The sequence below is a fragment of the Argiope bruennichi genome, chromosome X2, assembly GCF_947563725.1.
Source record: "Argiope bruennichi chromosome X2, qqArgBrue1.1, whole genome shotgun sequence".
Taxonomy (NCBI): domain Eukaryota; kingdom Metazoa; phylum Arthropoda; class Arachnida; order Araneae; family Araneidae; genus Argiope; species Argiope bruennichi.
The window spans coordinates 22,557,969-22,573,966 of NC_079163.1; the positions used below are offsets into that span (position 1 = coordinate 22,557,969).

At 32.4% G+C, this 15,998-nt stretch overlaps 1 protein-coding gene across 1 annotated transcript in view; it reads right to left on the bottom strand.

Annotated features, from left to right (window-relative positions):
* The window catches only part of LOC129959942 (protein unc-13 homolog D-like), a 277,136-nt gene that overhangs the window by 13,362 nt on the left and 247,776 nt on the right, over positions 1-15,998 (bottom strand). The window contains exons 27-29 of the mRNA XM_056072858.1: positions 15,469-15,615; positions 9,861-9,977; positions 5,824-5,907 (exon numbers count right to left, since the gene is read on the bottom strand). Of these exons, the coding sequence (XP_055928833.1) occupies positions 5,824-5,907; positions 9,861-9,977; positions 15,469-15,615 (348 nt within the window). The remainder of the gene's footprint in view (positions 1-5,823; positions 5,908-9,860; positions 9,978-15,468; positions 15,616-15,998) is intronic.

Genomic DNA, 15,998 nt, shown 5'->3' on the forward strand with positions numbered 1-15,998 from the left:
TTTTCGGCGGCCCCATCAAGTTTCCCGCATGGCCTCTGGCTAGGTCGGGATATAGTATAGTATACCCTCTAAATATATTTAAAATGTTAAATTCGTATAAAATTTGAATTGGTAGGTTTGCTCCAATAGTTGAATGTATAACGGTCAGCGCCATCTATCGGATGCAACGAAAGTTATACTTCCTCGTTAGGTCCCCCCCCCTCAAAGAAAGGATAAAAAATGATTGCATAAGGGTGAGAAAGTGACAGAGGGATCCGAAATGATGACTTTTAAATTTGTAGGTTAACTTAATGATAATATTTAACATTTTTAAATTAGTGTTTCTTGATGTGTGCAAAAGAAATAAATTAATGATGTGCATTAAAAATATTTGAACTGTTGACTGTGTAGTTTTGCTCATACACTATCCCATGACAAGCAATGTTTAAATAACGAAAGATGTTTTTTTGTTCCCCCGTGTATTAATTTAAGATGAAATCGATAATTATTTCTATAATTAGGATTATAAGAAAATATTTGTAGCTATTAAGAGTATTAAAAGATTTATATGTAAGATGTTTACATTTAAAAGCTCTCAATCTTTATGGTTTCGCAATATACATCAAATTTTTGATAGTTGTATATTTTTAGAAATGAGTTTACATGTGTTATATTAGAATAGAAGCAGAATAACTTCCTCTTACTTTTGCTTCCCAAAAAAGAGGTTACTGTGGTTTGGTGAAAGTCTTGACTTTAAGGTTAAAGGATCGTATATTCGAGAAGTTATGCCATAATGCTGACCTAGTGCACACTTAATTTACTATTATGAGTAAAATGCACTTATAATGGACAGGGGTGTTTGTGCTCCGGGGAAACCCCGGAATTCCGGGGATTTTGAACTTCGATACCCGGAAATTCCGGGGATCGTCGTTCAAAAGGAAGTAGGAATAATAATGAATTATTTATTTTGATCTGGGTAATTTTGTTTGCTTTGAAAGCAGAAAACGCAAGGTCAGTGTGTGTGGTGAAAACTTTTCCTTTCTTTCTCCAAAGGCAGTGATAATGCGTGAAAAGGGGGAAAAAACTTTTTTTTTGTTCTTTCCTTATTGCGAGTTATGACTCATTCCCTCGGTTCTCGGACATTCTCTTCTGGATTCTTTTCGGCAAGTAGGCGCGGCAGAAAAAAAAAGGGAGAGACTTCGTTCGACCAGATGTGCGATCACGTGACCTGGGTTCAAAGGTCTTAATTTTGCAAAAAAAGTAATTCATTGAACTTTTATAATTAGGTCATTCAATACTTCATAATCGTAATTTTTCATTTCTCCCCCCCCTTCTCGAAACTCCAAAATGTCGGTAGTAAGTCCGTAAAAGTTTCAGGGGATTTTTTGGGGTCCCACAAACACCCCTGAATGGAGTTACATGAATGAGGTGCCAATGGAAATACCATCCTCGTCCTCTCACCATGACCGATGACCAGGATGGGCATATTCATCCTTTGATCCGGGTTCAAAACTGAGCGATGAGTTTCAAAATATTCCTGTTTAGTTTCAAAATAGAATGTTAATTTAGCTGAACTAAGAAGTTCAAACTTGAAACCGCGTTCTTTTTTATTCACAACGAATGCACAAAGGATGTATGCATAATCCAGAAAATATTTTGGATAACGTTAATATTAAAATCTTTAATTTGTATGTAACTTTATTTGCATACACCTGAATTTTCTCCTTAGAACATTTCTATTGCAATTTTATTTATTCAAGTTTTGAACTCTGGAAGAAAAAATAATAATAATTCCAATTATGATTCCAAGATTTGGTAACAAGTAGTACTTTATTGCCTTGAAGGGGGAAAAAAAATCCAGTTCAGTACGCATGAAAGCATGAACTACCATTATTGGCCGTAAGCTGTTTATGAGCCAACAAGAAAATATTTATGCGTTTTCAACATATCACTTTTCCTTTTTCTTTCCATAAAAAATGCAATTTATTTCCAAAATATTTTCGCATTTAAATCCACTGTTCCCTTTTCTTAACTGCTTTAGAGACAGTAACATGTCTAGCGTCATGAATTTGAAAATATTCAATAATTTGTTTTTTACTTTCTTGTATGCAAATTTTAAGGGGAAAAGAGATGTTAATCGTCAAAAAATAAAAATTGAACTTGAGATTTTGAGAAATTATCTCCACGTTTCATATCTCCATTTAGAGGAAAAAAAAAAAAAAAAAAAAAAAATTTGGATTTGTATCTGTTTGTCCTTCTGTCTCTCAGCGAACATGAAAACTAAAAATGCTTTGAGCTAGGTAGATGAAATTTGGTATATGACCTTTACACGAAATTTGTAGATTTGAATAAAATCCATTCAGAGGAAGTCTCTATACCGGCTAGTAAACTAGTAAACACGATAGCTACAAAACATAAAAAGCTAGATAGATAAAATTTGGACACAGGTTTAGCATCTATATAACTATTTTTAGCACAATAATGTAGATCCGTGTCAAATTTGGCACCATATCCGTCAAAGGGTCAACCGTCTGTCGGCCTGTACTTTCTCATATATGTAAACGCGATAACTGAAAAACGCAATGATTTAAATAAATGAAATTTGCTATGTAATCTGCTATGTATTTGCTATTAATGTTATATGTGTTTGATGTTATGTTTGTTATATGTGCTATGTGTTTGCTATTAATGTTATATGTGTTTGATGTTATGTTTGTTATATGTGCTATGTGTTTGCTATTAATGTTATATGTGTTTGATGTTATGTTTGTTATATGTGCTATGTGTTTGCTATTAATGTTATATGTGTTTGCTATTAATGTTATATGTGCTATGTGTTTGCTATTAATGTTATATGTGTTTGATGTTATGTTTGTTATATGTGCTATGTGTTTGCTATTAATGTTATATGTGTTTGATGTTATGTTTGTTATATGTGCTATGTGTTTGCTATTAATGTTATATGTGTTTGATGTTATGTTTGTTATATGTGCTATGTGTTTGCTATTAATGTTATATGTGTTTGATGTTATGTTTGTTATATGTGCTATGTGTTTGCTATTAATGTTATATGTGTTTGATGTTATGTTTGTTATATGTGCTATGTGTTTGCTATTAATGTTATATGTGTTTGCTATTAATGTTATATGTGCTATGTGTTTGCTATTAATGTTATATGTGTTTGATGTTATGTTTGTTATATGTGCTATGTGTTTGCTATTAATGTTATATGTGTTTGATGTTATGTTTGTTATATGTGCTATGTGTTTGCTGTTAATGTTATATGTGTTTGATGTTATGTTTGTTATATGTGCTATGTGTTTGCTATTAATGTTATATGTGTTTGATGTTATGTTTGTTATATGTGCTATGTGTTTGCTATTAATGTTATATGTGTTTGATGTTATGTTTGTTATATGTGCTATGTGTTTGCTATTAATGTTATATGTGTTTGATGTTATGTTTGTTATATGTGCTATGTGTTTGCTATTAATGTTATATGTGTTTGATATTATGTTTGTTATATGTGCTATGTGTTTGCTATTAATGTTATATGTGTTTGATGTTATGTTTGTTATATGTGCTATGTGTTTGCTATTAATGTTATATGTGTTTGATGTTATGTTTGTTATATGTGCTATGTGTTTGCTATTATGTTGCTATGTAATTTGCTATGTATGAGACTACAAATGTAGTTCTATGCAAAATTCTGGGTTCAATCGGTCTGAAAATATGCGTCTAAAATATGTATTCGACTTTCTGGTACTTCGACTTTCTGTTCTAAGCGCATGTCAGCTATTAATCACTAAATAATAATAATAATAATAATCAAAAATCGCATCTTAGATGCGGTAAAAACGCTAAATTTACGCCAGAGATCGGTCTTTTGCAAGTATTGGTATGACAATAATGTGTAACCGTAACCAATGACATGTTGTTTATACAACGTAGAGTTCCAATGAGTGAAAATAAAAATTTGAGCATTCGTAGCATTTATGGCCTTGCCGAAAGTCCACAGTTTTATAGGAGAAGAGAAATAACACCTTTATTAGAGAGTATACGAGAAAGTTTGGGAGAGACCACTCTCGTGATTAATTAGATCTGCGCATATTTAATAATCCTTCGGAGGAGCTGCTTTTATATTAACAGGATATGTTTAAAAATAGAGGTTAAGGTTTTGATAAATACATTAGAAATTTGCTGATTGATAGATGATTTGAATTTATTTGGATTTTTCTGGCGCAGGTGCCATGGTTTTGACTATGCTGCTCCAAACCAGAGTTAAAATCATATCAATGTACAATAATTAAAAACGGATAGTGTACAAGAATACTTAAAACAAACAAGATTTAGATGAGTGCACAGACTACTTTAAGAAGGGAAAAATGAGCAATTAGTGTCTTACCAAGTAAGAAAGGTAATGGAGTGTTCGAGTTTTGAAAAAACAGCAAATGCTGAGCATTGCAATTTGGGCATTCTGACATTATATGTTGGACAGACATTTGACAATGACATTGGGAACATAGAGGTGGTTCTCCAACTAGCAACAAGTGAAGGAGGGCGAATCTGATATGCCCAATGCATAAACGGGTTGACACTTGTGCCTGCTTTTTGATTCCGCAATGAAGACCGCAGTTGCACATGAGGATTAATAGCATGTAGTTCATTGTTAGTTTCAAGGTCCCAATGAGCTTGCTATTTGGAACGAAGAAGCATTTTTGCTTTTTGCTTTGATTGCTTTTCAGTTTTTTAAATTAATGTATATGATTTTTTTTCGCAAAGAACATATATTTGTTCATGCGTTATTGACAATACTGAAATATTTACAAAGATGTATCATACATACCGCTGCTTCTTTCATTGTAGCATTACGAAAGAGAAACTAAAAAAAATCTGAAAATGCCGATATTTTGTTTTAATAAAAGTATAAATAAAATTAGCTTCAAGTCTATATAATAGATTTATAACTTCCCATATGAACTTTAAAAAGAGAACTTATTCTATGAAATTAAAATTTTCGCGGGACAAGTTGTTTCATTGTAACAACTAGCCCCTCGGAATTTCTTCAAGTTGTACCCTTTAGCGACATTTTATATCTTCATGCATGCCAATGATGTAATACAATTTTTAAATATGTTGTTATAAATATGATAGTACTTACCTGAAATCTAGGCTTGCATATTCATATATGTTCAATGGTTCAGACTCAAATAAAAAATTTCAATTTCAAAGAAAAATTGTAAATGACATTGTAAAGCACATTTAATTTCTTCACCAGCACTCTTTTTCTAAATAATTTCAGATAATTCGTTAAGAAAAACCACTCGAATGAGATATACTATCAAGAGAGCTTCAACCAGAGAGTAATTTAAAATGCGAATATAGCATCTTACCTCGTGTAACAACTAGCTTTGATCTTCCCTACTTAAATATTTATGAAGATTACCAAAAATATTGCTATACTTTTAATGTAGCATTAGAAAGAAGTAACTAAAACTTAGATGAAAAAGTCTGATTATACTGACATTTTGTTTTAATAACAGTAACATAAAATTTGATTCAGGTAGATGCAAGTTTCCTTCTATTATTTAAAAAAACGTAACGAAAGAGCATATTATTTTTTTTAGTAATTCTTTATGTAGATCTCTTTAGTTGCGTAATAAAATAATATATCAATTCCCTGATAGTTCATTAATTCTAATTTTTTCTTGAATCTACTTTGGCATTTTTTTGTTTCAGGCCCTGCTGGTAGATATGGATGTCACTGAATACTTGATAAGATTCTAGAAAAATGTTTATTTTAAATTAAACTTAAATATTTAAAATCAAATGAAATTTTCTTACCGTTTCTTCTGATCGGGCTGTGTAGTATTTTCCCAACAGCTTGTCGGTATCGAGCAGCAAATGCCCAATATTTTTTTCAATAAACTGAGGGAAAAATACGAAAAAAAAAGAAAGAAAAAACGCCATGTTAGTGTATATATTAGTAAAAATAATTTATTATAATATTAACAGTTATGTTTCTATCATGAGGATGTTAATAATATATCAGATGGAGTTTTTTAAATGATACAAAGATAAGGAATGCAAAAAATTATAAACAAATTTTGATTTTAACATTCATGCGAAATGAATACAGTCGGACCGTGATTTAACGAATGCATTGGGACCGAAAATATTATCGTTAAATCGGGGTTTAATTGTAATATCGGCGTCCACCCCCCCCCCAAAAAAAAAAAAAAATTCGGCACTTACCTTATGGAAAAGTCATAATAAGCAAGTACACAAAAACATGCATAATTAAAAATTGTGCACTTTTTTGTTCAGCAGCTAAACATGCAACAAATAATTTTAAACTATAAAGTATGTGCTGAGTAATATGTGACAATTCCTGTGATTCCTGATTCGAAAAAGTATCTTTTTCAACTTTATGGAGAGAAGAAAATACTGCGTCATTTACATCTTACTGCCCGAAGGTATGTTTTCACAGTTTCAAAACCATGTAAAGTATAAGAGAAGATAATAGTTTTAACAGGATTTTCATTATTGATTTCTGTATCAGAATCTTTAGTCATTGATTCTGATAAATCAAAAATTCAGTTGCACGGAGAGACAGTCCGTCCGTCATCGCACGTAACATAATCGTTGATGTCTATCCCAGGAGCGATGTCTTTTTATATGACTTCAACTGAAAGGTGAAATGGAAAGATGACATCTTCATTCGTTTTATCGCTTTCCATTTGTGAGCCAAGAAATCCTTTTTTTCTGAAAGAATTTTTCTTTTGTATTTTTAGAAACTTGGTCCCAAGATTGTCTCACAAAATATAGAGCATCCAAAATGTTGGCTTTGTATTTTTTCTTCGCATTTTCGCCCAGCGATGTTAAAATTTTTCACATAAGCAATTTTCTGCAATTATCTTTTATAAGATGAAGGGTGTCAAGGTCTGATGGCTGAGGTATGTGCAACTGCAATATTTATGCAAATTGAATTGGAAAACACGACTCTGACGTTTTTTAAATTGCAAATTGGGGGACGTGCGGGCAACAAAAGAATTTTTCTCTTTTGTAACTTTGTAAACTTACCTAAAGACACCAGAAAGTTTGTAAACAGCAGAAGTCGGCCGGGATTTTTTGTTTGCTAAGCATTTTGCTGGTAAGATCTTTACGCTTTATAAAACATCGATGCATTAATGCCCTTCTTATTATAAATGGCTTCAGCTTGTCAATTTCAACCGTAAGCAAATCGCAGCATCAACCCCCAAAATAATTTTCATTTCTATAGCAAAGCATTTGGTCGGGTTGTAAGACATAAAATAATACTCTTTCTTCTCCGCTGTAAATGCTGGAAGGTGAATACCCTTCAATTAAGCTGAGGAATTTTCTTCCCAATGTTTTACTACATTTTAATTTACATCCGCCGTTTTGTTTTGGATAATGTGGGTTCCCCCCCCCCTTAAAACGGTCGATTCAACTATTTGATGCAGAAAAGTCTTTCTCACTATGCTTTTTGGCAAGTTAAAAGGATTTCTCTTTGATCAGAAGCGCACTAAGGGTTATTTTCTTGGCACAAACGCTGCTTAATCATTCCACTAGGTCAGATTCCAGAGCAGAAAGAGTAGTGACATTCAATTTCTTTTTAATTTTCTTTGTTTCGCACAACCTGCCATGCTTCCCCTTCATGCTGCTGATGTTTCAAATATCAAATATTTTTGCAAAACCAATACACCTCACTTCTCTGCACTGTAGAGTGGGGAGAGATAAGAAAGGAATTTATGATCCTACTCGCATCAAACCCACGTGACAGGTGACGTTCTTTACTCATCTGCAAGAATTCCTCATTACTCTTCTGTCTTGGACATGATAGTCAAGATAGTGTTGTCATTTGAAAATTAATTCAACATTTTTCTAATCCAAGTTAACACATTTTTTTCAGCTGCTAAAATAATTCATTAATTCGGGGTTTATTATTCGTCAAATAGGAATTTTTGCCATCATTTTAATCGGGAAAAAAGAAAATTTGTTAAATCGCGCAATTCGGTAATTTGAAACTCTTTAAATCGGGGACCGACTGTATATGCTACAAATAATTAATAATTTCAAAAATAATTAATAGTTGAATAAATATGCATGAGTACAGAAAAAAACAGATATTAAGAATTTGTCATTGAGATTTGTTTTATTACTCTTTATTGGTATTTATTACTTTATAACTCAATTTCTGCATATGAAAAACAGCAGTTTTTCCAATAACTTTCAATAATAAAACACGTATGTCTTAGATTTCAAAATTTGAATAATGAAATGAAAAATAATGTTAAATAATTTATATCCTTTTCAAAGCTCTAAACATTTTACGTAATTAAAATGATATTGTCCAAAACAGTTAACTTATCTGTACATTGTTTTGAACAATATCTTCTATTATCTAGTGAAGTTGAAAAAATGAATTGTTCTAAAGATTAAGTAGAAACATTTTTCGAATTTCGCAATGTTTACACTCACATGCAATTTACAAATGACTTACTATCAGGAAATATTGTACCTGTGCTGTAACAGTGATTTGATGTTGCTTTAACTGTGTGACTTGGATTTTTTGAGCACCGAATGGTGTGTAACAAAACTATATGTATAAAAGCAACATCATGTATAAAAGTTTAACACAAGGCATTTTAAATAGATTCAAACAATGATATTCAATGAAATAGTGATAGGTGCGCATGAGAGCTAGGTAATGATACACTGAACGTTAGTCTTAAGGGGAGAAGACATTTATAACGAAGACAAAACATTAGAGCGATAGTGTCCTTTTAAAAAGGCTAATACGATGAGATACCATGAGATAAATGATACCATGTCCAAGGCATCTTGTTCTATCATCGATGAAGACATTGGGGGAAGAAATCATATTATGCTCCAGGCGTCACTTATCCTTATTACCACGCCACTGTAGCAAGATATGGATAAAGATGATATGATTACTATTTGCCCCAGTATTGGGGAGGAAAACTCAGCGAAGACAATATATACGTGCTATTGTTGGTTTTTAAAGCCAAAGGTCGATTAATGGTACGGAGGAGAAAGGAAGAAAAATAAATACTGTATCCTGGGTACCACAGTATTCAAAGAATCTTTGACAAAATGTAAATGTATAGTAAATGTCGACGAAGTCAAAGGGTTGATGGAATTTTGGAATGATTTCTCTTTTTTTGTGATAAGTATTACGGGTGCTTATCAGTGGCCTAAAAGGTAAAGGCGTGACAAAACAAAGGAGCACGTATCTGAATAAGAAATTTAGGGATTCTATCCTAAACCTAAGGTCTTTATCAGCGTAATTTAAAGTAGGTAGAAAGACACGCGTTTTAGCAAAGATTGCTCTTTGCTCGAAATTGAAGTTTTCCTGATTTCATACACAGATGTGGGCCAGTTTCCTCTGAAAATTCTCTATCAGGGAAATCTACCCGCATATATTGGAGTTATGGCAAATATTTTTCTTCATCTTTGTATTCTGTGTAACTCCCCCTAATTACTCCCCTCATTCGTGATTGCATGTGCTAAACCAAGCAGGACTAAAACACCATTATTTCAGATGCAGAGATTAAGTTAATATAATTATTATAATTCTAAACTGACAGCATAAAATTTTCTTTGTTCCTGGCGATTATTTATTATTAATTCTTAAACTAACAAGACATATTCTGATATATTATGTTTTAAAGATAAGTATTCAAATAAACTCTATTTTAAAGATTCTAGAAGTTTTGTCGGATATAAAACACTTTACACCGTTTAAAGATATTTGGTTAAAATTTTTAATATTAAATACTGAAATTATTTTACGTATATTCCTTCGTTTTATTAAAAATGAAAACTTCACATCTTACCTGATAGAGTTCACCATGCACTATTGCAATGGGAAGCTTTACATCTTTGCTGTGAAAATATTCGGCCAGAATGTTCAGAGCTACATAAATGTTGTGAAAGAATCGTGGCCTTTGGTCCTAAATACCGAGAAAATAGTTTGTAATAAATCATATAAACAAATATAAATAACTTTTTAATAAGTAAATTTTATTTTTTAAAAAAATTATTAAAGTAAAAAAAAAAAAAAATATTAACAGCAACAACAAGCAGAAACAAACTAGGGAGAAAAAAAAAACCCAGCCACTTTTTTAAAGCAATCTATGCGCTTTAAAACAAAGAGCGACATAGTTATTTAATCTTTTCCTGCTTTGGCCTGCTCAAATTATTATCTGTTTGGGAAAAAATGATGAAAAAATCGGGAAATACTTCATGTTTCAAATAATTAATTTATTGTACTTTTATAAATTAAATTCATTCATTCATTTTTCATTAGTAATATAGGTCGTGTTGCTATCTTGCCCACGGAACTCTCAGCCCAAAGAAAAAGCGGAAATGTCTAAAAAAGCCGATAATTTTGTTGATATCAAATGGCATCACGGTCTGGAATGGTTTTAGAAAATGAAAACTAATTAACTTGACAAAAATGTAACTATTAGATTTTCGAAACAAAATATCTCTTATTTGGGATTATTATTTGTTTACATTTTCATTCCATTAATTGAAACTGTAATCAACAAAGAATGTTCGTAGCATTATGGGCCCGTAAATAATTTACAAACTTGGTATGTAACGCAATATTAAAATTTTATATTAGTTGAATTAAAATTTTAAGTAATTTTAGTTGTGAGAATTGCAAACTAATTATCTGCTGAAGTTTGAATATATTCTGACATGAAGATTCTGTTATTTAAACAGGTGACATTTTTATGGTTTTTACATTTCGCTGAGTACTTTTTTCAGTGCGTTTACTTCACATTTTTTTCCCCTTTTCTTTCAATGGATCTTCTGTTTTTATAAAAGAGACTAAAGGCATAACCCTATATTAAATTACACTAGATATTATAATTTAAATATAACAGTTTCAAAGCTGTAAGCAACTGTTACAATTCCCGAAGCGGCTTCCTGACCTAGGGGTAGCGCTTCTTCCCGGTGATCTAGGAGCCCCTGGTTCAAGCATAGCTGTTCTTTATCCCATCTTCTGTAAGGTGTGTGAAAGAGTCTCCTCCCCCCTGTAAAAAGGGGTTGTGCAAGCGAGTGTGTGAGTGTCATCTTCATATGAGCTAGAAATCAGACTTCTGCCCTCGGGTGCTCAGGGGCCTTCACCCTCAGAAGCTACTGCACAAACTCGGCTTAAATTGCTGACCTCGTCAGTGAGTTTGTTTATGACAAGTGCCATAAGTAACAACAACGAATTTTGAAAATACTGTTAACTACAGCTTAGAATTTTTTATGATTCAAGAATGCACTTTTGTAATAAAAGAAAATGTTTGAAAGATTCCATAACTTCGGAATATTTTTTTGTATCGGAATTTTTTATTTCACCATAGTACCACCCATAGTATTCTACCGTGATCATAGTATTGCCTTCCCGGTTTCGTTGAACAAAAGATTGTTAAAAAAATTAAACGACATACTGATATACCCGCCCTGCCATAGCGTTCCGCGAAATAAAACCCTTTTTCTCAACGAACTGAGAAAACATCAACGGTATTATGATGAAATAAGAAACCCGTTTGCAGCTAACAATGAATTCGGGATCTTTGGTCGATATATAAAAGTCCCCATCATGAACGGCACGTGGACTACCTCAAAGACATAGGCGGCGAAGTGCTTGTTAACCAGGCAACATCATCATTATTACATTATTCTATTTCCATATTTGAGATGCTTCCTAGTGGAATTAATTTCTCTCGTGAGAATTTTATAACTTATCAGAATATTATATTATTTAAACGAAATAGTTTTATATGAAATAATTAAACAGCTATTTTGTTGCATATCTAAATCGCTAATTTTATTTGCATATGAAAATGTTTAGAGCTACCTAATTTTCTAATGTAAATCTTCAAACGTATTTGAATTGTCATAGCTGAAGGGTCTTAGAGCATGTCTATATACATGTGTTACAACAAAGATTTGTTTCTTTTCTATTTTCTGGGAGGATTTTCTGTGTATTAAGAAATAACCACTGCCCGGAAAGTTTATACCCTGGTTAAATTATCTTCTGTCATCGATCTCTTTCCACCATTTTCTGCTTGTCTACTTTTGCTCGAAGCATTTACAAATAATCTACAATTGAAGGATAACGCATCCTCACGCGTGTCTGTCAACAATACCATGGCAACATCATTATAATTCATTTCCGCTTCCATTGTGACATTTTTCCATCGTTAGTGAGAACAAAGTAAGAAATTTAAAGAATCAGTTTAAGTCAAAGAGAAACTGGATGAACATAGGATAGATCGGAAAGATATCACATCTTAAGTAAAATAAAAATAAAAATTAACTTTTCTTATGAACTCGAGCTCAAAAAATCTGATGCAAAATTTGAGTCAGTCATATTTACTGTTATATGTTTAAATATTTCTGTCGTCTTAATGTGCAAGGTGTCCGTAACTAAACGACCCTATTTTAAAGTTGTCTATAGACAATCTTTTGTTCAGAAAGTTATCAAATTTTGTTTGTTAAGAGACGAGAATTTGTTTGATCGAAAAAAAAAAATAGTTCAAAATTTCGCAGGCAGAGGGCGTTTTTTAATGAATTATACATATTAGCATACAATTGCGATAGTTTATAAATTTTATAATAACAAAACATTTTCGACATTACGGTCATCATTTTCAGCTACAATCTGGAACCATAAGATAGTATGTTCCACAGTTGGCCGCAGGCGCTCTGGAAAATGATAGGAACATGTCGCGAAATGTTGTCTTTAAGATCAGGTGAAGAATTATTGATGTATCACGACTTAACAGATGTTTCAAATATCCCTAAAGTCAAAAGTCACATGGATGTGGATCGGTGAGACCACGGATCATGAAAGTGGCGGCTGATGAGACGTTCTTCTATGAAATATTTTTGAGGACGTTCGTAGTACAAAGACTAATGAGTAGAGAAGCTCCATACTGCATAAAATTTGTGTGTGAAAGGCAATTGACGTGCGTGCAATTACGGAACAATTTTACTTTTGTAACGAAAATGCATATCATTGCCTGATGATTCAGCATTTTACTGGACTTTTCGCATCTAATTCGTCTACGAAATACTGGCCGATAATAAATAATCTAGTAAATTCACTAAACTAAACTAAACTCAGTGGCATGACAGCCCATGTGGACCAAGGCCTACAGTGCCCATATCTACTTTCTTGACCGAGGGCCCTGAAGTGCAAGGCATATGTCCCGGTTAGGTGATCAGCCCCCCTCCCTAGTATTTAATCCCAAGCATGCTTAGTCCTCAGTGAGAAGGTTACTTTAGTAACTGCATTAGAACGCAAATTTACAGGATCCCGAATTCGGCAGTTGAGAGTATTCACTGAACCGTCCAAATACAAGTGCGCTTCGTCTGTCCAGAGAATATTCAAATGCCATTCTGAATCAACCTCAAAGCGAATAAGAAACTGAAGCGAGAACTGTTTTCAAGTTCTCGAAATCCTCTGAAAGCAACTTTTGCTCAATTAAAGCTTGTATAGATAATACTTGAGAATACTCCGCATGATCTTTTGGGCAGTTGAATAGGGTATATTCAATTCTTCTACCTTATGACGGACACTGGTACTAGCCTCTTCGTTGAAAGCTTTATCTTCTTCCAACTGAAGTGCAACTTTTATTATTACTGCGGAAACAGGGCTTCTTCTTCTTCCAGGACAAACTTGTTTCTTCAGATTTGGCAACCATTAATCGAAGAGTTTTAATAGTCAATAGGTCTTTTCACATTCTCTTCAAAGTCCTGTATTTTCGTAGAGAAAATACCGCGGAATTACCCTTTTGGTAAAGCAATTTAACTAACAAGTCTCGATTTGGTAAACATCACAACATCATTCTGATTAGCAAAAACGAGCATATTAACAATAGAGTCTCCGCGAAATTTTATAGGTTTTATAACAGCTGCTGCTCGACATGGACAACATTTTGCATTTTCCCTTCCTTCATTCTAGTGTTCTTGAGCAAGTGTTCGACTGAGTGCAAAAATTGAAGGACACCTTGTTAAGAGACCTTGTGCTTCGCAGTTACTCGTGCGTTCGAAGATAAATTTCAAGAGGGATTCGAGTGTTTACATTTAAAGACATTTCGCCGTTGATTTTCTCGTGTTAACAATCAAAGTGACCATTTTTCTGTAAGTTCCAGTTGAGAGAAATGCGTTCGAGTGTGTTTGATAGCATTTGCTGTCAAAAATGTAATCCAAAGGGTTTTTAAGTGTTTAGAGATTTTGTAATTTAAAGAACATTTATGTTAGTGTAAGCTTTGAATAAAAAGGTGGGGAAATGTAAGTAAAAATGCCATTTATAAACATGTAATTCATTAAAAAAACCCCTCTGTCTACAAAATATTGAATTGACTTTTTAAAATTAATTAATATCCGCTGAAGTTTAATAATGAACATTTTATACATCTTTCAGGCTGAAACATTAATCAAATATCTAGATATGATGTATGGACAGATCTGAAAGAGCAATAACTAGTTCAGTTTAATTCACATGATAGCATGCGATAAGAAAATTTGATTACATTTCTGATGCATAACTTTAAATTCTCAAGATTCATCACGGTATGTTGATCTTCATTTGCTTTTTGTATTAATGACACAATTTCATTGATCTTCTACTAAATTTGACTTATATTTTGGCATTACTGATTCTTTTGAGGCATGCTAAGTTTTTCATTTATTTTATATATTACAAATATTTTACACTTTTTAGAATCAAAACGATCTCAGATAACCAATATATTATTTTACGATTTATATGAATACGGGAACTTTTTACTCTGTGCCATATAATTTGCGCATATTACCTTCTTTTAAAAAACAATGCAAAGTTCAAAATTTAATGTTTTGAATGTTGATTTTTTTTGCTTATAATGAATGTTTACAAGGAGTGAAAATTCAAAAAATAAGAGCTATATTATTAAATTTGATAACATATAGGTACTTATTTCAAAAGTTCGTAGTCCTTCGATGTATTTATTCACCAGTATGATGTGCAACTTGTTTTTAGCGATGTGAAAATCAGAAGATCAAAAAATGGAACATCTGAAGCAATTCCAGTTCTCTTTATGGTTTAAGAAACTCTGGAACAGTTCGATTATAACCCGTGACTCGCACTTTTACTGGCTGGAGGTAGGGGGTTGCTCTATCCGGCTTTTAGCCTCTTTGATTATGATTTGATTCCAAAAAAGGTAGAACCACTTTGTTCAGAATACTAGCGATTCTGAAAGCGACAGATTACTCCAACCCAACCCTCTACAGAATTCGCGTTGCTTCAGATATTCTTTGACTTTGATGCAATATAAGTTATTCATAAGGTTTATAAATCTTTCGATTTATAAATGCTGTAACGACAATAACTACATAGTTGCAACTTTAAATTTGGGCTAAATATAGGTACTAGAAGAAGAAGAGCATACTTACCTGTGTATTCGAAAGAGATAAGTTTTTAATCTCAATGAGTAGCGTTCTATATACTTCAGCTGATATTCTTAAAAAAGTAGTTTCCAAATAGGCGAACCTCAGACTTATCAAAGTTTTCTTTAAATATATCGAAAGAGGAGCAATGGACTAGAAAAAAGAAAGAGCTTTGATTAGAAAATGGCTCTGAATTATCTTTTAGCATTTTTTAAACATTATCTTTAAAATATTCATAATACCAAACACCTTTCTGAAGTACTTTTTAATAGCTTTCCTTATGAATTACGCAAAACATTCTTCTTCTTCAGAATAACATTGTGGTTTTGATTGTGGAAACAAAGGGCATTTTTTGTATCTGAAAACTATTTGGTAAACTTACAGGTATTACTACCAAGGGGAAAGACTCACGGGGAGAGAATTTTCACACAACCAGAATTCTTATTTTTCAATTATATTAATAATGTAAAAATATTCTTTGAAGCTCTTGCCTTGGCCGAAATCATTAGATTATTTTTTATAACAGACATATCTGC